Here is a 26,264-nt window from a genome sequence, read left to right as displayed (position 1 = left end):
CGACATTGGTGCCTTCTCCTGTCGGTGTGGTTGGGATCAGAAAGACGCTGAATTCTGGTCTAGACCTTCCTGCTAACTGGCAGATGGAGGCTGGTCGTCTCTGCTAGATTTCTGAAGCCACAATAGCAGGTGCTTCTTTCTCGATGCAGCAGCACATATTTACACACATAGCTGTTAAAATACGTCTCAGACATAACGGAAAAGCTTGCTGTTGGGGCAAGAACGGTATTTCTTAAAAGAAATTACTTGAGGCAGAAAACAGCCCAAACTAATCCTTCTTGTGACTATTCTAAGAAGGGACACATTACATTTGTCTGACATGATTCACAGCTTTGAAAAGACTTACTTTGGTGTTTTATAAAAAAAAAAAAAATCAAGTACATTGGTATATCCATTAAAAACTGATTTTTGGCAACTCTTTTAATATATCTTTAATTTCCATTACATAAACTTCTACTTTGGGAGCACTCATCAATAATTTCCTTATTTGATGAATGTTATCTATATAAACAATCCTTAAAAAAATAAAAAGCATACATTTATCATTTATTCCAAGGAAGCCTCCATACAAGTCAAGTGTTCTTTCAGCCAGAAATGTTTTCACTGCTAGACACATTTTTAGAAGGGAACAGATTTTTTTTTTTTTTTTTTTTTTGCCGTTATCACGGCTGCATCGAATGTCACCCTGAATTTCAACTGAAATGGCCACACTCTCAAAGTTACCCTGCACTGTAAGACACCAAGGTGCTGTGTCTGCAGTGACAGATCCTGGACACTTAGTCACACACCTGGTGAATTCAAAAGCCAAATGAATCAATTCCATTGTTGAATCAGCTAAATCGCCCGACCGACATGGTCACAGTGAATCCCAACAATTGTAACACAGGTCAAAGATCCCTTACCTGAAATGTTTGTGATCAGAATCCGTTTGGACTATTTGAATAACTATAATGTGAATACTGAGGATGAATCCCTCAATATGAAATCCATTTCTGTCTCCCGTATACCCTGTACACATTGCTGATGGTAAATTTACATGGTAGTTTTCATGTACCTGCGTTCTGACTGACACATCACACAAGGCCAGCTGTAGAACATCCTACTGTGTCAAGTCAGTACCCAAAAAAGCCTTGGACTTTGGGGCATTTTGAGTTTCAGATTTGGGGGTGAGGAATGGTCAATCCATCTGTCTCAACAGAAATAAATACATGATGAGATTTTCAAAGAATGACCCAAGAAGGAAGACGACGCCATTCTGTCTTCCTGATGCTCACCTCTTCTTCGATGTTTTCCCTTCCTTACATCATTTTACTTCCTCTCTGCAGTCATGGTCTAAAGTTTCCTTGGCTGTGAAACAGTCTTTCAACACTGGATGCATTTCTGGAGCTCGGATGAAAAAAATCTTCGGAATGGTAACAGGGCATTGAAGCAGGTGCACAATTCTCTGTTGACTCCTCGGGGATGCGAACTTACTCACTGGGGCTGCCCATGCCCTTCCTACCACTCTTGTCTGGTCAGGTATATTCATTTTTTTTTCAATGAAACAGAACTTGGAAAACCTCTGAACTGTTTCTACAACCAAGCAGCTAATTAGGTTTGGTCCGGGCAGCTTGTGTGAACAAAAATTCTAGAGTCTTCCATGGCTGGGACTCTCAGGCAATACACAGATCTAGCAGCTTCAAGGAGACAACTTTCCAAAATGCCCATAAACTAACTGAGCAAGAATTTAGTACATGGCAGATCATTTTTTTTTTTTTTTTGCGAAGGGAGCAGAAAGTGTTGAATATGAAAAGCTACATCCTTAACACCAAGATAAGAGAAGCAGCATGAAGTGTAACATGAGAGCCCTATTTTTGTGTTGCCGGACATCTGTTAAAACCATTTCATATTATTTTCTCATATCATTTTGGGCTTTCTTCCAAGAAGTAATAACAAAATTAATTACAGAGCCTCCTAAATATAACTGACCCCCAAATTGCTGTATTGTTGCCATTTTACTGTTGAAAAAATGAAGTCTTCATCACTCGTCTATAATACTGAGCTGATGAAATGCTAGCAATGGGTAAAAAGAAATGGGATGGACAGAAGATGAAAATCACATCCCATTGGCACTGGAGCTATCGAATAGGAAGAAGGGGCAGGCTGTGGAAAAGAGGAACTTGGCCACTAAAGGGTGGGAAGCTCCTCAGGATGAACATTTGCAAGTCCAGAAGGGGGAAAAAAATCTTTGAAAAATCTGACTCAAGAGTGGAAAAGTTGGCAGCCCTCCAGGGGAAAGCTGAATGATAATGTAAAATTGATTTAATGTGAAGAGATTAAAGGAGTTAATTATAAGGAACCTGGGTAAATAATTATTAAGATGCCAAAGAGACTCTCTCAAGAGTTGATAGCCTTGAAGTGCTTTGAAGCTTTGCTGATTAAAGAGAGAGCAGTGCTCAGGTGCAGACAGGCTGCCCGCCAAGACAGGAAGCGGAGTGTTTACCGAGGCATAACCACATGATGCAATTAAGGGGAGACGCATCCGATGGAGCGAATGGCAAAGAAACCTTTTCGTGTCTCTCCTTGCTTATTTTGTGGTACCCGAGATTAAACCCAGGGCCTCCCACATGCCAGGCAAACACTCTACCAAGTAGCTACATTTCCAGTCTGACTGTCTGCTAAATTCAACAAATGGATCAACTAGATCTGTATTTCATCTTCCTGGGAGAGAGAGAGAGAGAGACTGCAGAGCGAAATATTTGTTGCTAAGGGGGTTTAAAACTAGTGTAGAGAAGGAGGAATCAGTACTTCCCGGAATAGATGACAATAGGTGAATGTATGGTTTTCCCTGGCTGTGTGGCTGTATTCATTTCCGTAATTCCGATTCTGCCCCCAAATGCTTTGAGGGTGTGCGGGTGTCATTGATGGTTACACGTGGACAGGTGCTTTGTGGCTGTAATTTCTGGTTCGTGCAATTCTAATTGCTTTCTCTTCTGCATCTAGCAGAAACAGCTTCAGCACTTGCTGGCAGCAAGGCACCCTAAGGGAGATGACCACTGTGCTCTCATAGCCTCGCCTGGGCCCTCTCTGAAGTTCCATTCAAACCAGTCACAATGCTAATTTCACTGCCATCGTGCACTCTTGGTGGACAAAAAAGACACAGATTTTGGAACAGCACCTGACAGGTTCCAGGCACTTGCGGGGGACTTTTCTCAATGAACTAAAAGCTGAAAATGAACCTCTCTTCCCAGGTTCTCCACATGCTTTGCACCAAGCAACATCAGTTCACAACTCTTGTTCTGTTTTCCTCTTGCTTGAGGTGTGTGTGTGTGTGTGTGTGTGTGTGTGTGTGTGTGTGTGTGTGTGTACCTCTGGAGATGGCCACACAAGCATGCCACCTCACTGCAGCTCCTTCAGCCTAGCTTTCTTTTATTTCCTCCAAGAAAAAAAATGATCCTTAATAGACGCTACACCAATGCCATGTATGACTTCCATTTTCTCCTTAGTTATACCTCCAAGCTGATACCTCTGCTCCCGTTTTCCTGTCCAAAAGGTTTTCTGGATACAGGATCAGAGCCTAACAGTGCCATTTTCTCAAGGGCGCAGAGCACAGTGACACCAAGAGACCTCGGAGTCCTCACTGCTGTTCACGGGGATCCTTAGGAACTATTCCTCCATTTCTATAAACTCCAAATCGGGCCTTGATTTGGTCGATGTCCACTTTCTAACTCACTGGAATTTTTTATAGTCACCGTAAAGCATGGATCTTAAGGATAAAGTTGGTAGGGTGTGTGTTGCCATTTACATTAATTCTGGTAAGTACTTGACATTGTAACTGCATCAGCTTAAAAAGATCTTTTGAAAGATTTTTAGACTAAGCACAGCTAGGTTGTTGTTTTTAACCATTGTTTACTTTCTCATTCATTATATGTGATGGAGAGATTTCTATGAACTTGTTGGTATACCATGCTTTCTTCGATCAGGGGCATGACGTACCACCATCGCTTTCTCCAAAGGAAAACCGAGCCTGAATGTTGCAAAGATGCACCCTGCTTTGTGCGGGAGGTTCCAGTCCGAGGGACACCTGGCATTACTGATTGTCACGAGGTCTCATCTGTTAGTCTCATTCTCTACCAGAGCCCTCAACCCGGCAGTCACTGCAAGTTTCAAGGTCCTGGAGCTGACCGTGGCTTGTAGCCCTGGGAGGATTCAGATAAAAAGCTTCCAGTGTAAACAAAAACATCTAGCTCAGCTTTGGTGCCGTCTGATCCTCTGGTTCTTGAATTTATCTTTAATTTCTTGGCATATGCTCTACCATCAAGGTGCAGCCACAGCCCTAATCTTTTTTTGACGGTTACAGCCTTTAGATCCCAGGGTTTGTTAGTAAGGCAGCAGCTTGACAAAGCTGGCCTTATGGTATGCTCTCTCCAGCTCTGTCCTTTGCTTACTCCGTGGGTATCAATCCAGGCAAGAAACACAGACCCAGGGATTGTCCTTGCCGCTTCCTCTACACACATTTCACCGGTGGCCCTGTCATACAGGTTGAATCAGTTTATGCAGAACAAGCCATGTACACTTTAGTGTGGAAAAATACTATTATATAAAGCTCAATATTAAACATTATGAAAAATACATATTTACAGGAGAAACTACAAAATACAAGTATATACAATAATATCTGTTACCTTTAAATTACATAAATTCTTTAACATTCTCCAGATTAATAAATTATACATAGTATCAACAGAAATAGCTGGCACCTCCGCAGGGCGTGAAGCAAGGTCTGGTTTTTAAAAGTCACACAGTGAAAAACTTTAATCCAGGGCATCTGCAGGTGCAACCTTAATGTCTTGAGTAGATTGCATCTGGAAGCAAAAATGGCGTGGTTAGAAACTGTAGAGCAGTGGTTCTCAACCTGTGGGTTTCCAACCCCTTCGGTAAACCTCTATCGCCAAAAATATTTACATTACAATTCATAACAGTTGCAAAATTATGGTTATGCAGTAGCCACGGAAATAATTTTATGGTTGGGGGGGGGGTCACCACAACATGAGGTGTATGAAAGGGTCGCAGTGTTAGGAATGTGGAGAACCACCCCTGTAGAGGAACTGCTAGCCTGCTTATGAAATTTATACCCGGAAGACGCTGGTGGATACTAACGCTCCACATAGTTTAGGATAGAGCCTTACTATGGGGCCAGCCCATGCCATTTAGGAGCGCAGATTCCTGGACTTGGAAGGGATTCCTGATGCCCCTGTCCTGCCTCTGAGGTACAGAGGGAGCCACAGGCCCGGAGGCAGAGTAACTTGTCCAGGGTTACATAGCTTGTCACGCTAGACCCTTCCAGAGCTACCTCCGAATCCTAGCCTTTAGGACGGTGGTTATCTATTTTGAACCCACGGTTAGCTTCTTTTAGGAACACCTAAGATTAGTTTTTAAAAAGATTCTCCAACAAGTTAACACAAGACAAAGGAACCCCTAAGAGTTTACCCCATCAACCTCCACCATTCTGGAGTTTCTTAAAGACACTGACATGCGAAAACCTTAATTTACTTCACCAATAAATTAGGGGGTTATTATTTAGAACACAAAAGATTATCTGATTTACAAAGTGCTCCTCTAAATAGCTCTCTGTTTGGTTCTTTCCAGCTCACTAAATAACATGCTGGCTGGGTGGGCAGGAACTGAGACTGTAGAGAACCAAATAAAAGTTAGGAGACATTGTCAGCTGAGCTGCACTTAAAAACAGAGAAAGCAGGGCCCAAAGCATGCATGTCTGTTCCTTCCTAGTTCCCTGTTGGCTCTCTAACTGTATTATCTCATCACACACACACACACACACACACACACACACACACACACACACACACACACACAATCTGATGTAATATAATTAGCTGATGGACCCCATTAAAGGCCAAATGCATGAGGTCAGCCTACTCACAGACTCCATTTCTTTCTTTTACTTTTTATCTTTGTGGTTATGCCCACTAAGTATGAGCTCCACCGCTGAGCTACATACATCCCTACCCCAAGCCTCTTATCTTTATAAAATATCTAGCCTCAAGCATTTTGTTACAGTAACCAAGACAAGCTTCTTTATGAGGGTATCCACACTATGATCCTAGCGAAGCCAGGTGTGATGACATGTGCCTCTAGCCTTGCTAGTAATGGTAAGGCTGAGGTAGAAGGGATGCTTGAGTGTAGGACTCCAAGGCCATTCTGGGAGCACAGCCCTCCTCTCACACAAAAGAACCAAAGAGCCCACTCCTAATGACTGCACTGTTCTATAAGTGAACGTGCTCTGGTGTAGCTGGTCCCTGTTATGACTTGAATATGGCCTCTGTTTCAAGGGTCAAATGCTTGGTCTGCAGGGTGACCGTGTTGGAAGCATGCCATGGTAAAACCTTCGGAAGATGGCGAGTCCTCAGAAGGAAGCTCTCATGGGGTTACTTGGTCTCGCCTCTCCCAGCTATCTCTCTCCCTGGCTCGAGATGCGACCATTTGCCTCAACCGGTGCTCCTGTGAATGGTGTCGCTACCCACCATTCACCTCGGGGTCCTCACCAGAACTGAGCTGACACAGTGTCACGCCCTTGAACCTCCAAACGTGTGAGCTAAATGAACTCTCTGCTGTCTAACGTCAGCTGCCTCGTGTGATAATTCCAAGCTGACTAGTGTAGTCCTCTCTTGTGTCTCTGTTCTTCACTCAGTCCTGTAACTGAAAAGCCTTGATGCACAGAGTACATTCTGCATACTTAAGAAGAAAAGTCACCGAGATGAATGCGCGAAAGACACCGAACACCTGATGGCCAAATTCTTCACCGCATCAATTTTGTTATCAATCTCAGCTACGGTTTCAGCCCATTCTTCCCCCGGCCATCAGTCTTATCTCTTAGAAAAGAAATGTTAAAGGAAATCTTTTGTAGAGAGCATCCTGTGGGCAGGCAGAGGGCGGAGAGTCTGGGGCTGTAGCTTACCATCAGAGCATTTGCCTGCCATGTGGGAGCCCTGGGTATGACGCCAGCACTAAAAAAATTGTTAGGACACTAAGTTTCTGCTCAGCTGTGGGACTCCTCCCCATTCTGCTTTTCCCCTTGGTTGCTGCCTTTGGGGGAGGGGGTGGTAGAAGAGGAAAAGGGAGGTTCAAGTTGGAGGGGCACTGAGGCAGCACTAGTTCCCAGGAGAACTGAAGGCCGGCAAGACCCGCTCTTACCTCTGTGATACTCTGGATTCACGTTTTCGTAGATAGGAAACAGGGGGTTTTCTTGCTCATTCCGCAGTTTCCTAGCTCTGAGGACGTCTCTCACGCACTGATGCAGATAGATGTACTGACACTGTGGACAATCAGAGAACATGTCAGAGGAAGGTGGCCTCCAGCAGGAGAAAGAGATAAGGGGCTGTCGTAAAACACCCACAGTTGCTGGGATTTCGTGCAATTCTAGACTCTCTTTTCCTGGGACTTCACCATGGAGTCTGGATTTTTATCCAAATTCAGTTCCTTTTGCTGGTACAGCAAGCACCATCTGCTCTTTTTAAAGGATGCGTATCTCTACAGTGTGTGCCTTGAGTGCCTAGAACTATGTCCTTCACAAAGTAAGCACAGGAGTGAACACAAACACCTTGCTTACGTCCTTTGCATAAGCTGTCTTCAGAACTCGACACCCTTGTGGAGCAGATGCAACGATGAAGCAACCTGAGACTCAGAGGAGTTCGTTAGCATTGCCAAGTTTGCATGGCCCAGAAATGAGACCTTTGCATTTGATTCAAGAGCTCCGACCTCAAAGTTCATGTTTTCAATGCATTATTTTTTCCCCTCATGAGGAAATCATTTCTTTGCATACTCTCCTCTTGTGTCTCCCACCTTTTGCAGATACGGTGGGGAAAGGAGTGTGTCCAATTAACCCACTGGCTGCCACTGATTTGAACACAAGCTCAGTGTCTAGTCTGTCTCTGTCCTCTTAGCATCTGAGTCTGAATCACAGAAGAAACTCAAAGATGTTGGTGGATTGTAGGGATCCACTGAAGGTTACTTAAAGAGGGCATGGCCACAAGTCAGCCACTTGGCAATTAACTACTTTAGGAAATAAATACAGGAGGATAAGTACTCTGGTGACCATAAAGACATCACAAAGATTCCACTGACAATGGTGTCTTGGCCACAGGCAACCAAACTTCCTAACTGGGTTCCCCTCTTTTCTAACAAGTGAACTCCTTAAGGAGAGATGGAGGCCTGGTGTGTGTCTGTAGTGTCTGTGTGTTTATAGTGCCTGGCCTTGTGCTTCTTATCCTGATACAGCCATTGCTGGAACCCAAGGAACGGGAAGGTTGGGAGGAGTGGATAACCCCATTCAAGGGGGACTGACTTTCTTCCCAAAGGTTCAATGGTGAAGTTTCTCAGAATCTGTTTCCCTCTCAGAACAACAAGGAGCCCAGAGTCTCCTCTGCAGACAATGTGCTCTATCCATTCAGGGTATCAGACTCGGCCTGGGTATCAGGTAGATGGACATGGAAAGTTATTTCTGGACTGTGTGTTTACAGCAACCAATGCCATCGGTCATATAGGGTTTTCATGGTTTTGAGATACAATGTGGAAAGAGAAGATCTCCCCTCTCTAATACATTTTCAAAGCAAACAGTTTTTTTTTAAATGGGTGGCACTAAGGCATTGTTCCTGACTGCAAACTAGCTCGGTATTCTACCTATGGGGTTTTAGAAGGTAGTTCTAGGCTAGTGACTAGATTCAGACTTTTATGTTTCAGTTTTCTAAGGAGTCTTGTACTTCAGACTGGTCTTGAACTTGCTGTGCAGCCAGGGCTAACTTTGAACTTCCAGTCTTCCTGTCTTAGCTCCCAAGTGCTGGGAACACAAGCCAGGCCCATTGTGCCCAGTTTTACCTCAAGCTGAGGTACCTCAAGCTGAGGTAAAACTCGGGGTTTTATGCATGCTGGGCAAGCATTCTACCAACTGGGCTACATCCTCTGCCCTCCTCTGTGCTTGGTCTTTGGTGGTGCCAGAAACTGAACTCAGGGCCGTACACATATGAAGTGAGAGCTCTACCACTGAGCTGTAGTACCTGCTGAACAAGGACATTACAAAAACCAACCATGAACACGGCTTGCTCCAGCATTAAGAACTATCTATACTTGCCTCTTCTTGCAGATCTTACTTGGTTTTATGCCAACTTGACCTTTCAAAAATTGACTGATTATTTCTTTGTGTGTGCATGCCTGCTTGAGTTTATGTGCACCACGCATGTGTAGGAGCCTTTGGGGCCAGAAGATTGGGTTAGTTCCCTAGAACTAGAGTTACAGAATGTTGACACCCATGTGGGTGCTGGGAATCAAATCCAGATCTTCTGAAAGAGTAGTAGGCACACCTAACTGCTGGGCCATCTCTCCAGCTCCACACAACTCCTATTTTTAATTAAATTATTTGTGAATGGAAGAGGTAAGCCATGAATGAACTCTTTTATACCTAGGCCATGGCTTAGTAACAATTTTTTTTTTTTTAACAGTGATCCACCATGGGCTTTGAAACTAATTACTCTCTATTAATTTGCCTGGTCTTAAATATCAACTTTTCTTTTCCCAATAGGATATCCCTTCAAAAACTGATTACTTCTAAAATCATCAAGTTGTTACTGTTACCCCCACTTAATTATTAATGAAAAATAGAAAAAAAAACTAATATAAGCCTTCTAGTCACACAAGATTTTTTTTCCTAATTAGGGAAGTCCTGGCTGAGCACTGACATCATCTATTTCATTCAATTCCACCAATCTTTGTAATATTATGTAGGATTTATGATACTACATGTATCATGCTCAGTTCAAGATTCCTGAGAGCAATGTTTAGCAAAAGGGCAGACATGCATCAAATACCTAGAAGATGACAAACAAGAGTTGTTTATAAAGGTTCATGCAGGACAGGAAGCTCCTGAGATTATTTAGAGGAAGAAAACATCCAACAGGAAAGAAAAAGTGACCTTGAAAGAATCTGAATAAAGTGGGCATTCTGCATGATAAAGATAACATGAAAGCGAATGGGGGTGTCCTGTGTGGTTAAAATACAGGTTGCCTGGGCATTAGGAGACCCTCCAGATCGTCTCTCAAATGGGACCCGAGAAACTTGACCCCACAGTGCCCCCCGTGTTCCTTCTCACGAGGGCAGAGTGTCCGAGTATTCTCCCGCAACCATGTCTTGCTGCATCAAAGTGTCTCTAATTTATGCTGCCAATCTGCCCCAAGGCAGAGGGGTAAACAGAGGAAGACATTTGCAAGTCTCCCCATTGCCTTTTGGTTTAGAAATTCTCACCATTGGATATATTCACCAAATATGAGATGATGACCTGTGTCCCTTTGTATCCCAAATCTCAAGGTACAAGAAAGTTAGGATCCACCTGTCAGACAAATTAAGCAAGGAAGGGCTCAGAAATTCCTCTCTCCTTTTCTGAAGGCATCACCCACAGCACTGGATGGTGAGTTATACCCGTCTGCACCCATGCCCACTCACATAGCCAAGTGAATCAGGCAGGCCTTTGGTTTTTATCCGAGTCAGATCTGGAGCAAAGAAACAGTTCCCTGGCCTGGGCCAATGCCTCCACTCGGTGGAGCCAGCAAAATGTTAAGCTGCATAAGCAGGAAGACCTGAGCTTGGAACTCTAGCACTCGAATAAAAAGCCAAGTGCGGTGATGCAGACCTGTAGTCCCAGATCTGGGCAGGTGGAGACCCTGGGGTTTACTGGCTAGTCATCTAGATGAATCAGTGAGTGATCAGTGAGGAAGACCTTGTCTCAAAAAGTAAGGGGACAGCAACCGAGAAAGACATCCAATGTTCACTTCTGGCTTCCGTATGCATACACGCACCCCCAACACACATGCATATGCACACAGAAAGAAGCATGTACACACACACACACACACACACACACACTGGACATGGACACCTCCCAAAAGATAATGAGTTTAGTGTTAAGAACTTGAGTTGGAGATGAGTGTAATGTGTAGGTGGAACTGCATGCCAAAGTAGGTACTTAGATAAAAGTTAGGGAAACGGGAGCAGAATTAGGTTTGGGAAACAGGAGTGTGTTCCTGGGAGTGGAGGATGTAGCCAAGAATGAAGATTGAAAGAAATACAAAGCTTTTCTTTATTTATATCTCAGATACTGAAAATACAAGTAGAGAAAGAAGGCCACAGAGCCTTCAGAGCAGTGGGAAGAGGAGAAAAGAGGAGAACCAGAGGGATGTTCACCGAGTAGGAGCTTTGGTCCGTGGCAGCTGCCTCTGCTCTGGAAGCCAGACAGTGATGGTTCTAACAGAGACCGTGCTTGGGGCCACTGTGCAGCCCAAAAGTTTGGACAGGTTCCTAGAAGCAATGCAAAACCCAAGTTGTCTCTGAAACTAGCCAGGAGCCTGAACATACACACACACACACACACACACACACACACACACACACACACACACACACTCAAAATTACTTACAATGTTAGATACTTCTTTTCCAACTTACAGATTAATTATAGTCTGAGTTTGTGGAAATGATACTGATATGAAACACTGGTGCTGACTTCTTAGCACCATAATTGTAGGGTATTTGCTCATTTGTACAATAGATTTTAGAAACTGATACAGACACAGTAAAGTTTCTATTTCCAAGACCTTGTGCGCCTAGGATGGGAAAGGATGACAGTTAAGATGTGCTGTGGGATGGTCTGTATGTCAAATCTGTTGCTCTGATTGGTCAATAAATAAAACACTGATTGGCCAGTGGCCAGGCAGGAGGAAGTATAGGCAGGACAAGGAGGAGAAGATTTCTGGGAAGTAGAAGGCTGAGTCAGAGAAACTGCCAGCCGCCACCATGACAAGCAGCATGTGAAGATGCCGGTAAGCCACGAGCCACGTGGCAAGATATAGATTTATGGAAATGGATTAATTTAAGCTATAAGAACAGTTAGCAAGAAGCCTGCCATGGCCATACAGCTTGTAAGCAATATAAGTCTCTGTGTTTTTTCTTGGTTGGGTCTGAGCAGCTGTGGGACTGGTGGGTGACAGAGATTTGTCCTGACTGTGGGCAAAGCAGGAAAACTCTAGCTACAAAGATGTGTAACACAATGCTATCCCCTAAATGAAATGACAGACAGACAGCCATCATCGTGAAGCGCATGATTACTGGGAACCCTGGTGACAGGTGGTTGGGGTCCTGCCGGTGAAGCCAGCATTCATTTTGTCTGAATTCACCAAGCAGTAGAGATGTGGTGACCCGCCGGCCCTCTGCTGTGACACAATAGGAGGTGGCCAGCACCAGCCTGGGGCCACTGTGGCTGTAGGACCACAACCTAACAAGCCTCTGGGTATAACGGCCACCTGAGCCAAACCACAAGGACCAGAGGGACTCACTACCACCATGGAAACCTACAGAACAGAGGAGCTGGGTTCTCTGTCAAGTAAACAGTATACAGAACAAGCAGGACATAACACAGGTATAAAGATACTTCAAATAAATGAAAGGAGTCAATGTGGGGCTTTAAGGAAAGCTAGATAATTTTTTTTCTTTTTTTTTACAAAAAGTGGTGTTTTTAAAAGATAGGTAGGAGCCAGATGTGGTGGTATACACCATTAATCCCAGCACTCGGGAGGTAGAGGTGGGCGGATCTCTGAGTTCGAGGCCAGACTGGTCTACCTAAAGATTTCCAGGACAGCCAGGCCTACACAGAGAAACCAGGTGTTGAAGAAATAAAATAAATGAATGAATGAATTAAAAAGATGAGTGGGGATATTTAAATACTGACTAGAAATTACAATTAAAATTAAGTGTGATAATGGTGTGGTGCTCATGATGCTGAAGAGTATCTATTCACACACACAGACATACACACACACACATAGTGATTTATTTGTGGATGAAATAATGTAATGGATTTGCTTTATAAAGTGGGAGAATTGGTGTGGGATACAGATGAGGAAATAACACAATGCTGCTGTTTGTGGAAGCTGGAGTTTAAATTAATTCAGATTCTTTATCTGATTTCCCCTAGTTACACCCCGGCTTCCACCCCATGGTACTGGTGAACAAACCTAGGGCCCTGTGCATATTAGGAAAGCACTCCGCCATCAAGCTACACCTAGCCTAAGTTCTGTATGCCCTTAACCAATTTCATAATGAAACACTGAGGATATGGTAGATCAATTGCTATAATGAAAGTGCCAGCCAGTCATGGTGGCACATGTCTGTAACTTTATTGCTCTGGGGATTAAGACTGCAAGTTTAAGGCTAACCTGGGCTGTATAGTGAGGTCCTGTGTCAACAAAACAGAACTGGAACTGGGAGATGGCTCCATGGTGGAGAACACTTTATGCTCTTGAGGAGGATCAGAATTTGGTTTCCAGAACCCACAACGGGTGGTACACAACCAGTTGTAATCAGCCTCAGCTCCAGGAAGTTCACTGTCACTTTCTGGTCTCTTCAGATACACTCATGTACTTGCACCCCACCCACCCACCCCGTCTCTCTCTGTGAGAAAGAAAGACAGAGACAGAGAGACAGAAAGAAGGAATGAAGGAAGGAAGGGAGGGAGGGAGGGAGGGAGGGAGGGAGGGAGGGAGGAAGGAAGGAAGGAAGGAAGGAAGGAAGGAAGGAAGGAAGGAAGGAAGGAAGGAAGGAAAAATACACACACACACACACACACACACACACACACACACACACACACATACTTGGATAGGGATAATACAATGGTGGTAGCAGATCTGGTGAGTAGATGCTGCCTTCAGGAAAGGCAAGGACACCAAGGAGGCTTTTGCCAAATCTGGCACAGAAGGTGAGTCCCAGAGGATATTAATATACACTGCACTGGAAATAATTTAGGGGCAGCGTGAGTTTAGAATTGTGGGTTCAGCAGAGCTCAAAGGGAACCTTGCTGCAGGATGCTGGTTACTTGCAGCTGCCTGTGTGGTTTCCATGGCTACTGTGATTGTACATAGAACTTTTCATCCATGCAAAGCCTTTTTTTTCTCTTGCTAAGGTGTCCTGGACAGTTTTTTGGGGGGATGGGTGGGTAGGTGTGGTAGGTAAGATGTGAGGAAGGGCACTGGTATCCTTCAGCTTAGAAATCTTACCTCAGTTTGAACCATGTGAACCCTGTGAAGTCTTAGGTCATGCACTGCTCCATAAATGTCCACAGAATCCTTGGAGTCCAACTGCTGGAGGATCCGGTCCAAGGCAACAAATGTCCCAGTTCTGCCCACACCAGCACTGGAGAGAAGCAAAAGGAAAATGGGGCCTCTGATTTAATTCCCCTTTCATGATCACATCAGGAGACTCTAGTCATCTTTCTTCTGTCTCTCAAATTGTGGGGGAATACAGGAATCTTTCTTTACACAGGCATGCTCTCTCTCAAAGAAAGACAATCTAGAGCCTTTGTGGTCTACCTACAGCCCCCATTGTCTTCATAGAGCCTCTATGGTCTACCTAATGCCTCCATGGTCTACCTACAGCCCCCATGGCCTCCCTAGAGCCCCTGTGGTCTACCTAGAGCTACCATAGTCTACCTAGAGCTCTCATGGTCTACCTCTTCCCACTTCTTCCCAACCCTCACCCTGTTGATGTAAGCACCACTCAGACCTTGGTATATATCAAACTCATGCCTATTTTTTATAATTTTCCATACCTGCTAATTCAAAAGGAACATTTTGTACATTTTGAAAATTTACTAAAATGTTAAGATACAACACATCCTTTTGCCAAGTTCTCTACTCAATACCGTGAGTATTGTTTTGAGATTTATCTATTTGTGATACAGAACTAATTTCCTCTCCCCCCCCCCCCTCTCTCTCTCTCTGTGTGTGTGTGTGTGTGTGTGTGTGTGTGTGTGTGTGTGTGTGATTTGCCCTTTCTTTTTTCTCATTGTTTGCTTGATTTTTTTTTTTTGAGAAAATGTCTTGCTATATACTCATGATCTCCATGCCTTAGTCTTCAAGTGTAGGCTCACAGACACACGCAACTCTGCTTGGCTCAATTCCAACTTTTAACTGTTTTGAAGAAGCCACAAACCACTACCAGTCCACTCCATACTGAAGGGTATGAGATCATTTTTAATTTTCTATTAAAAGCCATACTGCAGTGAATATCATTGTGCATCTATGTGGCAATTGCTCAGCAGTTGGTCGCTAGAAGAGGCAGTGCTGGGTTGGTTATAGGGTATGAACACTTTTGCTAGATGTTGCTAAACTGCTTCTTGAAACAGGATTCTTGACACTGTGCAAACTGATGATACCAAGACGAATTTGGTCTTATTCAACCCAGACAAAATCAGAGCCAAGAATAGAGAAAGGGGGAGTTCATGCCTGTTTGCCCACTTGCAATAAATACTTCTGTAAGAACTTTCTAGAGCCCCACAAGAAATTTCTTCTCATTCTCCATTCATGCCATTCTTTATATGCGCTACACACATGCCAAGGTTTCTGTACCAAAGTTATCTTTAGCATTAAAGCTATAGCCATCCACATAAAATGCTTTCCACATAACACTTGCCAAGCAGAGGCCATCAATGGTACCTCCACCAGTAAGTGAACACCAACTCCTCCCTCGGGATATTAAGACCAGTGAGACTTGTGACAGAGCAGCGTATATAAATTTTCTCACTTTTGTCTTAAAAAAACTCAACTTTGAACATATCTAGGATTGACAACGGCACCCATTCCCACTGTATGGCTCTACTCTTCCTAAATAAGTATCAATATTCTTGGTAGACACCCGCTCTGGTTATTTTGGCTGGCAATGAACACATTTAAAAACTACAAAGCAATTCTCCAATGTTTCTGAAAGAAATTGCCTGCCATTCTTCGGAAAGCAGGAGACCCCTGAGTGTTTCATATTCCCATTAAAGCACTGAGGTCCAAAGACATATAAAAGCAGGGCTCCTGGGGCGTGGGGCTGCTGGGGAGGAATGAACACATTTGACATTTATTTTACTGTTGCAATTCTCCACTCTTTATTTATCAGTGCCACTCGGGGAGGGCTGTCCAAGTGTGCTGCAACATTAATTAGCTAAACACCAGGCTGCCCAGAGAGAGGAAGATGGCTTGTTAAGCTGACTTTATGGACAGATGAACTGAAACAAAGAAAAGTCAAGAGAAAAAAAAAAAGAAACTTAAGGGCAAAAACTGGCTACAGACAGCTGGAGTGAGTTAGTGAGGTCCCTTTCCCTCTGTCCCTTGCCTTTCTGCCTTCTTCATGTGAAGACAGCTTTCTCTTCTCTGGAGGGGCACATGGCTTCAGAGACAAGGTCCCTATAAGACACCAATTGGTCTGTGGCTTGATCTTGAAGCTTCTGGATTTGTGAAAGATACATTTCTGTTGTTTATAAATCACCCAGTGAAGGGCCCCGAGCATGGCAAACATAGGGCCTAGCTTGGCAAACATGGCGCCCACAGGTTTTGCCTTTTTTCTTCTGCCTCCTTGCTGAAGTGTTAGATTACATTCCTGAAGCTAGCCACCAAGGCCTAGCCCCTTGTTTGGCCAGTGACTCATCCCTGAGGCTAATCACCAAGGTCCAATATCAAAACTCCAAGGTCCAGGAATCAAAACTCATTATTTTGACTATCCCAATTAAAATACCCCATCAGAACTTACCAATATGTCCTAACTCATGCTAACACAGACCTTCCCCTTTTTCCCTTTTCTCTCTTAACATTAACACTTGCAAAGCTATTTGCTGCTGTTTCTATCCAATTCGGATTCAGCCATCTTGTCTCTCTGCCTTGCTTAGTGAAGGATCTCTTTTTGTGGGAAATCAGTGTTTGGGTGTTGTCTGTGCCTTATCCAGGCTCCAGAGGGGAGCACCCCACAGTACTAAGTCCCTTTACCCACTCTGCAGCATTATATGATAGCGTCACCAGTGGACAAGAACATGCTACTAGACCTGGAGGGAAGTCCAGGGCAGTGAGCTCCATAGGTGGATAAGGCTTCTTCAGGTGGGGGAGAGAGAAAGCAATATCAAGGAGTTAAAAATAGCATGAAACCACAGAGAAACCCTGTCTCCAAAACAAAACAACAGCAGGAAGCAAGAATAAGTCTGTGCACCAGACTCAGAAAGAAAAAAAATGACATGTTTTCTCTTTCATTCAAGACCTAGATGAAAATTCACATGAGGTGGTTTGAGTGGTTAATATTCCCCACAGTTTCGGGCATTTGAACACTTGGTCCCCAGTTGGTGGTACCCTTTGGGTAGGTTTAGAGTGTGTGGTCTTACTGGAGGAAGTACATCACTGTGGGTAGGCTTTGAGTATTAATCGTCATTTCCCTCTTCCCGTTCGCTCTCTGCTTCTTGCTTAGAGTTCAACATGTAAGCTCTCAGCTTGCTGCTCGCTCCAACTGCCACGCTGCTGCTGGCTGCCATACTGTTCCTGCCATAATGGACTCACAACCTCTGCAACCATAAGCCCAAAGAAACTTTCTCCCATAAGGTGCTTTGTTCGGGGTGTTTTATCTCAGCAACAAAAAAGTAACTCATGTATTGTGTGTGTGTGTGTGTGTGTGTGTGTGTGTGTGTGTGTGTGTGCAATGTAACTAGAAAAGAGGACCATGAGAAGGGAGATAGTGCTCTAAATGAATAAGAAGGTAATTGGAATATATGTGATGAGGAAGGTGGGAACCCATCAGAGGAAGGCAGGATGTATGGGGGAGGGCCATGGGGGAGGAAAACACACAAAAAGGACATACAGGTATGGAACTGTGATAAGGAAACCTATTGGTCTGTATGATAATCTACAAAGTTAATTTTAAAAATTAGAAGCAAGCAAAACAAAAGAATCAACTCATAGAGTCAACTTCTTGGCTAGAGGAAGTGATGAGACGTTGGACTGAAGGTGAGATGGGGTCCAGGATGGAGGGTGTGGAAGTCACTTAAGGATTCTCTATTTCATGCAGCAGGAAAGAGAATAAGAAGAGAGTGAGGAGGAGAACGAAGTGGGAGGTGAAGAAACTGGAAACTGTGAAGAAGAACGAGGTTAGGAGAGGGAGAAGAGCACGATGCACCCCTCTGGGGTGAGGCAGCCTGGCTGGCTTGGAGAAACCTCCTGGGCCGTGCGCCTTTGCATTGCTGTGGACTCTTACTGATGCCACCTCTACCTTGACGACCTCTCAGGTTGCTCATACCTGCAGTGCACTACGGTGGGCCCGGCCCCCGGGCTTCTGTTGATGTAGTCCCTGACAGTCCTCACAAACTGGATCAGGGACTGGGTGGTCTCTGGGACTCCATGGTCTGGCCATACCGTGTAGTGAAAGTGACGAATGAGTCTGTGTGCGTCCAACTGTTCTTCCTGCAGGGGTGGAGAGCAAGTGATGAGAGGGACATCCGAGGAAAAACTCAAGGACTCTGACAACTGTGTCACGCACAGGTTTTCATGGTCTGAAACTACAGGCTACGAACCAGGAAAGCAGGATTTACAAAGTCTCCTCTATGTAAGTTGGGTTGTTGCTTTTATTCCCTCTCTGCCTCCCTCCTTCCCTCCTCCGCTCCTTCCCTCCCATTCTTTTCCTGAGATAGGATCTCTTGTAGCCTAGGCTTGCCCCAAGCTCTCTATGTATTTGAAGACAACCTTGAACTTCTTCTTACCTCCACCTCCCAAATGCTGGGATTCCAAATAGATAACCACAGTACCTGGCTTCTAAGTTGGGTTTTAAAATGAAGTCAAGGAAACTAACATACACTGCATATCTTAAATTCCCTGATGGTCCACTCGGGTAGCACGGACTCTGAGACCATCTGCAGGATGAGATCCCCATAGTAGAGGGAGTCTTGGTCTGCTGGCCAGTAATGGTCACACTTTACCTAGAAGAGAACAGACAGGAAAAAAGTAAGTCTGGAAACATGACAGTGAGGTCATCTGGAGTCTCCGTCCTTCACATCCCTCCCTGAGTTGGGGATCCAGGATCAGCTGCTAAAGCAACTTGATAGTTTACTTTCTATTAATCTGTTCGTGGCCAGTGACAAAGCTGGGTTGCTGTTCCAAGGGATAGCAAGAGACTGTCCCCCAAAGCAAGTCCCAATCCCCACCTTTAGATTCATTCACCTTTGGGTTTTATGGTTTTTTTCTGAATGATTTCCTCAGTGTCCTGGTCCCACTGACTGATAAACAATGACTTAAAAATCTCTTGCTCTTGGGTTGGGGCCATAGCTCAGTGGCAGAGAGGTCTTCCACAGCATGCACAATGCCTAGGATTCCATCTCCAAGAACTTCAAAGAGGAGGGAAAATTGTTCTTTCTGAAGAAAGACCTACCCAAGCAGAGGAGGGCATTGTCTTCCTGGCCCTGTTTGGTCATTTTTTTTTTTTTTTTTATCATTTTCCTTACTTGGGCCATGTGCCCAAGAGATCTCTGAGAACTTGGAACTTTCAGCTAAACTTGTATTTATATGCACAAAGAGATAAGGAAGGAGATTCTGAGTATTTGTTTTTATTTTATGTTTTATGGAACATACTAATTAAAATTGATATACTTTTAAGATGCACATTCATTGACAATAAATATATATCTGTATTTCTGTGTGTAGACCTGGGTATCAAATATAGTGAATATCGCTTTTATTTTAGTGTGTATGGTGAGGCAGGCAGATAGAGTTACATATGTGTATTGAATTTCTGTTTACATGGATATGGACATATTCTAGCCATTTCATCAATATTTGTAGTTACATATATCATATAAATATTATCTAATAAGGGTAGTCTTGCAGAGAAAGACAAGGGTCCTATGCTAACCAGGGTGATGGAAGATAGTCTGGAAATCCACCATACACATATTAAGCTCTTTATATTTAGTCTCTCTTTTAATCCTCAAACTAGCCAGATAATATAGAAGATTATAAACGGGGATTATAAATATAAGAGGTTTTAATAGATAGCTATTAATAGATAGATCAGTTTTTCAGATAGATATTTTACTTTGTGTCTGCCATACAGCCTAAAATACTTCTCTCCTGAGAGGCCCCTCGACTCTGGTAGGGTCTCTCCCCTACCCATACTCGGAAGGACAGAGCATACATGGGGTCAGGCATGCTTCCCACTCACGTTTACTTCCGACTCTCCCAGGCTTCACACGCAAACAGCTTTGAACGAAATGTCTGACCATGAATTTAAAAGAGGATCCGGATTGTTTTATAATCAAGTGGCTTAATTCCCTAACAGCTTTCTCCCAGGGTCTCTTCTTGGTTCTGTGGGTGTAACTTTGGATGGGGAGGGAGGATAGGAATCCATCCAAACAACAGCAGAAAACCAAAGCAGGGGAGGCAGGAAGACTGTTTACTCACTCGGCCTTTCTCAACGCACTGGGTCACCATGACGATGTTGTGAACGTTTTGTTCCCACGCCATTTTCCAGAAGTCATCCTTGGTGCCAGGAAGCGGTCCCTGTGTGGCGATATATTCTCTTCTGAAGTTGTTACCCTGTGATGAGTTTACAATACGGAGAGTCAGAAACAATGGGCTCTTCAGGACTGTAAACAAAGAGTAAGCTCGCAGATTAGAAGGTATAGAGGTCTCTGCCAGACCCCCCGGAGCAGAGAGTAAGATATGAATACAAGTGTCAAGGCTGGGGACACAGGACCATTGTTTAAAGTCACATCCTCTTTATCAGCTGGGTCTATTGTAAAGGCAAATGGAGGATTCCAGCCACAATATAGAAAACAATTTTACTCTTGTTTGTGTGTGCTTCTGTGCCCCTGCGTGTGTTTGTGTGTCTGTGTGTGCCCATATGTGTGTCTGTGTGTACCTTTGTGTGTGTATGTCTATATGTACCTGTGTGTATATGTGTTTGTGTGTTCCTTTATGTGTGTTTGTGTGTCTATGTGTGCCCATGTGTGTATCTGTGTCTGTGTGCCTTTGTGTATGTATATGTGTCTATATATACCTGTGTGTATATGTGTCTGTGTGTGCTTTTATGTGTTTGTGTGTACCTGTGTGTGTGTGTAAATTTAAAAGGACTGACTTTGCTCTTTTTGGATAATTGACATCTCAATAATTCAGAAAGAGATACCATACAAAGGAAGCTTAATGGAAAATGAGCCACTGATGCCTCGAGTCACTACCAGATAGTGTGCAGCGGGTCTGAACGTTCACAGACCTGACTTCATCCTAACCATGGTGACCTGGATATTTCTACTAATTCTTTCTTCACTTCAGCCCTCCAGAATGAATTTTAAGTCTTAGTGGAGGCTCATTTCTCATTGCCTTTGCTCAAGATCTCTATATTACATTGGCTCTGCCATCCACAACCCAGCCACCCACACACTGCTTCTCAGCTGGCTAATCTTTATTTATCCTTAGCACCTTGTCTGTCTGACTGAAGTCATCTCTCATCTTTCTCTCCATCGGGTGTGACATTCTCCTTCTCCACGTTCTGTGGTAACCTCTAGCCTCTTGCTACTCATTGTGGTCCTCGGGCTGGCGGGGAAGGGGATCACACAGGGGCTTGTTAGAAATGCGAAATACCGGGCTCTCCCTATCTCTGCTAGATAGAACGGATGATGTTGAAGTGTGACACTGATGTTTGTTCACATAGGAGACGCTGCTCTGGTGTGGTGAATATGACACGGCCCTGTGACTCCTCAAGGTCTTGGCTCTTCAGCAGTTCTCTTAGAGACGCGATCCCTTTAATTAGCTCAGTGTTTGGATTATAGTTATCACTTAATTGGTTAGCAGGTATTGAATGTATAGACGAGAGTTTGAGATGTTTTCTTAATGTTTTGGAGAAGGAATGAGGTAGCAGAACTCATTGCTGTGTCATGAAGCCAGCCAGGGACAAAAGTGGAATTCAGATCTGGGATTTTTTTTTTTTTTTTGACCTTTAAAGAATCTTTCCCTGCGCTGTATGTGGGAGGTTGGCAAGATGCAAGGCAGTATCAGATCCCAGAAGTTAACACAACTTTCAAGTGTGTGTGTGGTTTCCAAAAGTCCAAGTAACAAGAGGTTGGCCCTTCTGGCATGGCAGCCTTAGCCATGGGGGGCATCTCCCTTAAGCAGCTCTAACATGACCTATCTCAGGGTCCCAGAAAGAAAACAGTCTTTGAACACTAGTCCTGGGGTCATGAGAATTGCACCCGACCATGGCCATTATGAAAAACAGGGTTCAGCCGTGATGGAAGCCAACAGCCTCTATTTTATGGCAACCGGACACGGTCTTTTAAATCTTGCAAGTGTTTCTAGACAGAACCGTGGGGCAGCTCAGAAGGTGTGGCATGTCCTGTGTGACTGCCATTAAAGCTTCATTGTGGGCACCGTAACCTGGGTGTTCACTTACGGGGATGTAACTGGCATTGATGTAGTCAGAGCATGGGTCATCGTCTACGTTGGACAGCTTCACTCTTGAGGTATCATCTGGAAGGAGATACATTGGAAGATTGGCTGCGTTGTCTACACGGAACGGTATTCCCATGGAGGCAATGTGGTATTGGATTGCCTCACCTCTGATCCCAGCAGCCTCAAGAATAGTGTTCCATCTCTGTTCAGTAGTTGGGGCTCTGACAGGGTAACTAACTTGGGCATGTGACATAAGTGCCACATAAACAGTGGATGCAGGAGACAATGGGAAGTCCCATCTGTGGTTTCCTTTGCAACATTCCAACACTCGCTCAACACAGCGGCCCCCTCTCTCTCACTTCTGGATTGAACACTAGCCAGGAAAACCACCTTCAATTGCTTTATCTAACAAGGGCAGGCGGCTTTTCTGAAAAATTGCAGACTAGAGACTGTGAAGTGAACCCAAGTGAGTCAGTCAGAGCCCCGCTCTTAACTTTGGTCATGCTCTGAGCCTCCCAGGAGAAATAGTAAGAACAGCAAAGGGAAATGCCAACTGGTCCTCTCAGAACCAGAATTTAAAATAGCTGTTAACCCTTGTGAGAGAAGGGCGGGAGTATTTGAAGCATTCCTTATTAAAATCATTTGGAGCCCAAGGGCATACCTATCCAGCTATTCTACACACACACACACACACACACACACACACACACACACACACACACACACACACACGGTTTTTATGTGATAGCCCCACAAGTCCCAACACAAAACTTACAGGGCAATATGTTGTTATATCGATTTTTCCCTCTGTTCTCAGGCAAGAGAGCAATGTCACATGGCTGGTTTCGACCCACATCTTTTAAGTCCTGTTAGGTTTAAAAAAAAAAAAAAGAGTTTGCAACTGGAGAATATAAAATAAAAGAAGGCAGCCCAGACAGCCCTTGAGAGACATAGTAACGTAAAGACGTGCACATGAGCTACAGTTCACCGAACACCTGGCGTTCCAGAGGCGTGGGCTCTGATCCTTCCCACAGGCCCACATGGGAGGTGCCCCTAGTGCCAACCTCCAGAGGAGGCTTAAACGTGATAAATACCATGCTCCAGGACACGAATGGCAAAACTGAGAACCGTGTTCAAAGCCTGGGGACTCTTTTTCCACACTACATTGTTTCCCAGACAGGCAAATGTCCAGGCTGAGTAACTGACAGCATTGCATTGAAACTTGTTCATTCTTTTTTAGTGAGCCAGAAAGTCCTGCTTTGCTGTGTGCTTCAAGCTCAAACTGGCCTCTGAGAACAGGTAGAACGCTGTTCAGGGAGCCGCCTCAGACACAAGGAGTGCTCTGCTGAGACCGTCAGCACCCTAACCATGACTTCATAGTAATATCCAAGAGTGAATTCTACAGACCGGGTGCAAAGGCTTCCCTGGGCCTGCGTCGTACCTCATATTCCTTGGATAGGAGGTAGTTGGAGTCCGCCTGCAGCTTCATGAAATGCCCTTCAAACTGATTTATCTTTATGGGGCTGTAATTAGAAACAAAAGGAAAGGAAAAGAAAGTTACTGAAGAAAGAGAGAACGTGCTATCACCAGCCTGGGTTGTGTTTCAAAAGCAGATTCATTAATGCGTTTTCTCTTACCAAGAAGTTTTCCGGTTGCTGTAAGACAGACAAAAAAGAAAAGAGGGGCCTTGTTAGCAAATCTCGCAGAATGCCATCTTTCAGTAAACCAAGCAAAGGAGACTTTGGCACTTACCCTTTCTGGCCCAGATTCAAATGGACAGACAAAGGCCGATCCCTGTGAATGCTCAGGCGGGCAGATGGCCTTTCCCGGCCATGGCTAAAACATAGGACACAGATTTCTTTATTCTAATTATGTTACTTGGCTTGTACAAGGCGCTCCCCTCCCCCGTTTATGGTAAGGCTGTGCACACTTGGGCAAATGTGGAATTTTCAGATTCCATGGAAGCCTGCCCTCAGCCAACATCTCTTTGGGGGAGGAAGCAGAGACGGAACAACATAATAAAGTCATCCTGCCCACTCAGGAACACATCTCCAGGATAACTGAAAGATTTGTCTCCTGACATTTGGCTACAGGTCATAATTGCTTCCCACACTCAATAAACTTTCCTTAAGAAAGTCCCCTAAAGCAGAAAACCTTGGATGCCAGATACAGCTGCAGGGGAAAAGACAAACTGGAAAAAAACCAGTGGCAGAAGAGGACCCGGTACTGGAAAGCACAGGCTGGCTTTCTCATTTGTTTAGCTCTTTCTGAAATTAGGGTGGCTGGTAAATCTCAAGATGCTCATGCCAGTCATACTTTTTAGGGTATTTCAGAAAAGCACACAGGTATACAGTTTGGAAAAGCCTGTCTTCATGAGGATATGCACCTCAATTGTTTTGCCTGTGCAGGAGGATTTTTTTTTCCCATAAGCAAAGAGATCTACCGATGGCATCTCATTTGTTGGTGAGGGCCCAGTTCATCAACATAGGAAACCCGGAGAACCGTGAGTCATGGATTCAGAGTTTGACTCTTGGTTTTACTGAGGAAACTACAGTGATTTAACCTGGAGAAACAAAACCTCTTCCCCCCTTTCAGGCTAAAGGACATTTTTTTTTGTAGCAACTCTACATTTGTGAGCCTCATCACTAAAGGCATTTTACTTTGTACTCACTTGACTTTCTGTCTGCAGATGAAGAAGGCCACAAGGGCCACCAGCATGCCAATTAGAAACAGGCCAGCACTCACACCTTCGATGACCCCGAACAAGGGCTCTGTGGTCACCCAGATGGAAATAACAAATGAAAGGAGAGAAAATTTAGTGGTAAGGAACCAATCTGACAGCTATGAAAGCTAAGTAACACTGCTATTCGTGCCCTTCAAGATGCCCACAGTGAGGTATTGACTATCCAAAGGCTATGAGGAGGCAGCTGAAGTGAAAGAGCTACCTACATCCTGTTATAGGCAGGTTGGCTCCAGAGTAAGTTTATCAACTTTGGGAGTGGATGATGTATAGCTTCCCCCACCTCCACACACACTTCTTGTATTGACTCTTTGTGGATTTCACACACTGCATCCCAATCCCACTCATCTTCCCGTCCCCTCACATCTGCCCTCTGCCCTTGCAGCCCCCCCTCTCAATATAAAACAAAATTTAAAAGAAAAGCCAAAACTGGAGGAGGAGGAGGAGAAAGAAGAAGAGGAGGAGAAGAAGAAAGAAAAAGAGGAGGAAGAGGAAGAAGAGGAAGGAGGAGAAGGAGAAGAAGGAGAATGAGGAATAGGAGGAGGAGAAAGAGAAAGAGAAGGAGGAGGAGAAGAAGAAAGAGGAGAAGGAGGAGGAGGAGGAGGAGAAGGAGAAGGAGAAGGAGAAGGAGAAAGGAGAAGGAGAAGGAGAAGGAGAAGGAGAAAGAGAAGAAGAAGAAGAAGAAGAAGAAGAAGAAGAAGAAGAAGAAGAAGAAGAAGAAGAAGAAGAAGAAGAAGAAGAAGAAGAAGAAATCATGGAAGCTGTGCAGTGTGGCCCGGTGAGTCACACAGTTTTTTACCCTTTAGTCCATACATCTTTACTTTTAAGTGTTCATTGCTATGAGTCATTTGTCTGTATTTTCTTTGAAAAGCCTTCTTATATTGCCTCTTCTGTTTAGTTTTGTGGAGTAGCCCCTTTTGGGAACTCCACTCTTAGACCTTAGATCTGTTTATTCTACATTGATTTACATTACTCATCAAATCAACAGAGTCGTTTTCCTTTTAATGTGTTTATGATTCTGCTTTGAATATTTGCTTAGCATCTTCTTTTATTGAACTACATAAAATTTTCTGTTGCGTAACAGTAGTTCAAATCAGAAAGAATCATGTTTGCAAAGGTCTCTACTCAACAGTAAATTACAGCCAGACACATCCCAATCCTCTTAGCTGGCTGCTGATCCTTCTTTGGCCTGAGAGGAAGGAGGTTATCCTCGGATTTGTCGGAAACAGACAGGAAGGTCTGTGAGGTGG

The 26,264-nt window shown here is 44.2% G+C and overlaps 1 protein-coding gene and 1 long non-coding RNA gene across 3 annotated transcripts in view; one reads left to right on the top strand and one right to left on the bottom strand.

The window, feature by feature from the left end:
- Positions 1–1,776: 1,776 nt before the first annotated feature.
- The window catches only part of Ptprb (protein tyrosine phosphatase receptor type B), a 115,951-nt gene continuing 91,463 nt past the window's right edge, over positions 1,777–26,264 (bottom strand). For both annotated transcript variants that reach the window (XM_016007384.3, XM_006988981.4), the window contains 12 exons: positions 24,946–25,045; positions 24,027–24,110; positions 23,912–23,929; positions 23,716–23,797; positions 23,050–23,140; positions 22,276–22,352; positions 20,289–20,423; positions 18,689–18,811; positions 18,136–18,299; positions 14,097–14,232; positions 7,195–7,315; positions 1,777–4,844 (listed from right to left, as the gene is read on the bottom strand). In XM_016007384.3, the coding sequence (XP_015862870.1) occupies positions 4,822–4,844; positions 7,195–7,315; positions 14,097–14,232; positions 18,136–18,299; positions 18,689–18,811; positions 20,289–20,423; positions 22,276–22,352; positions 23,050–23,140; positions 23,716–23,797; positions 23,912–23,929; positions 24,027–24,110; positions 24,946–25,045 (1,154 nt within the window). In that variant the 3' untranslated portion in view covers positions 1,777–4,821. The remainder of the gene's footprint in view (positions 4,845–7,194; positions 7,316–14,096; positions 14,233–18,135; positions 18,300–18,688; positions 18,812–20,288; positions 20,424–22,275; positions 22,353–23,049; positions 23,141–23,715; positions 23,798–23,911; positions 23,930–24,026; positions 24,111–24,945; positions 25,046–26,264) is intronic.
- LOC121823805 (uncharacterized) lies at positions 17,321–18,441 on the top strand. Its single transcript, XR_006065410.2, has 3 exons — positions 17,321–17,444; positions 17,911–17,986; positions 18,306–18,441. It is a non-coding gene; the product is annotated as an uncharacterized LOC121823805 (long non-coding RNA).

Source organism: Peromyscus maniculatus, chromosome 18, assembly GCF_049852395.1.
Source record: "Peromyscus maniculatus bairdii isolate BWxNUB_F1_BW_parent chromosome 18, HU_Pman_BW_mat_3.1, whole genome shotgun sequence".
Classification (NCBI taxonomy): Eukaryota; Metazoa; Chordata; class Mammalia; order Rodentia; family Cricetidae; genus Peromyscus; species Peromyscus maniculatus.
The sequence above is the reverse complement of the archived record's forward strand: the minus strand, read 5'-3'. Positions and strand labels throughout refer to the sequence as shown.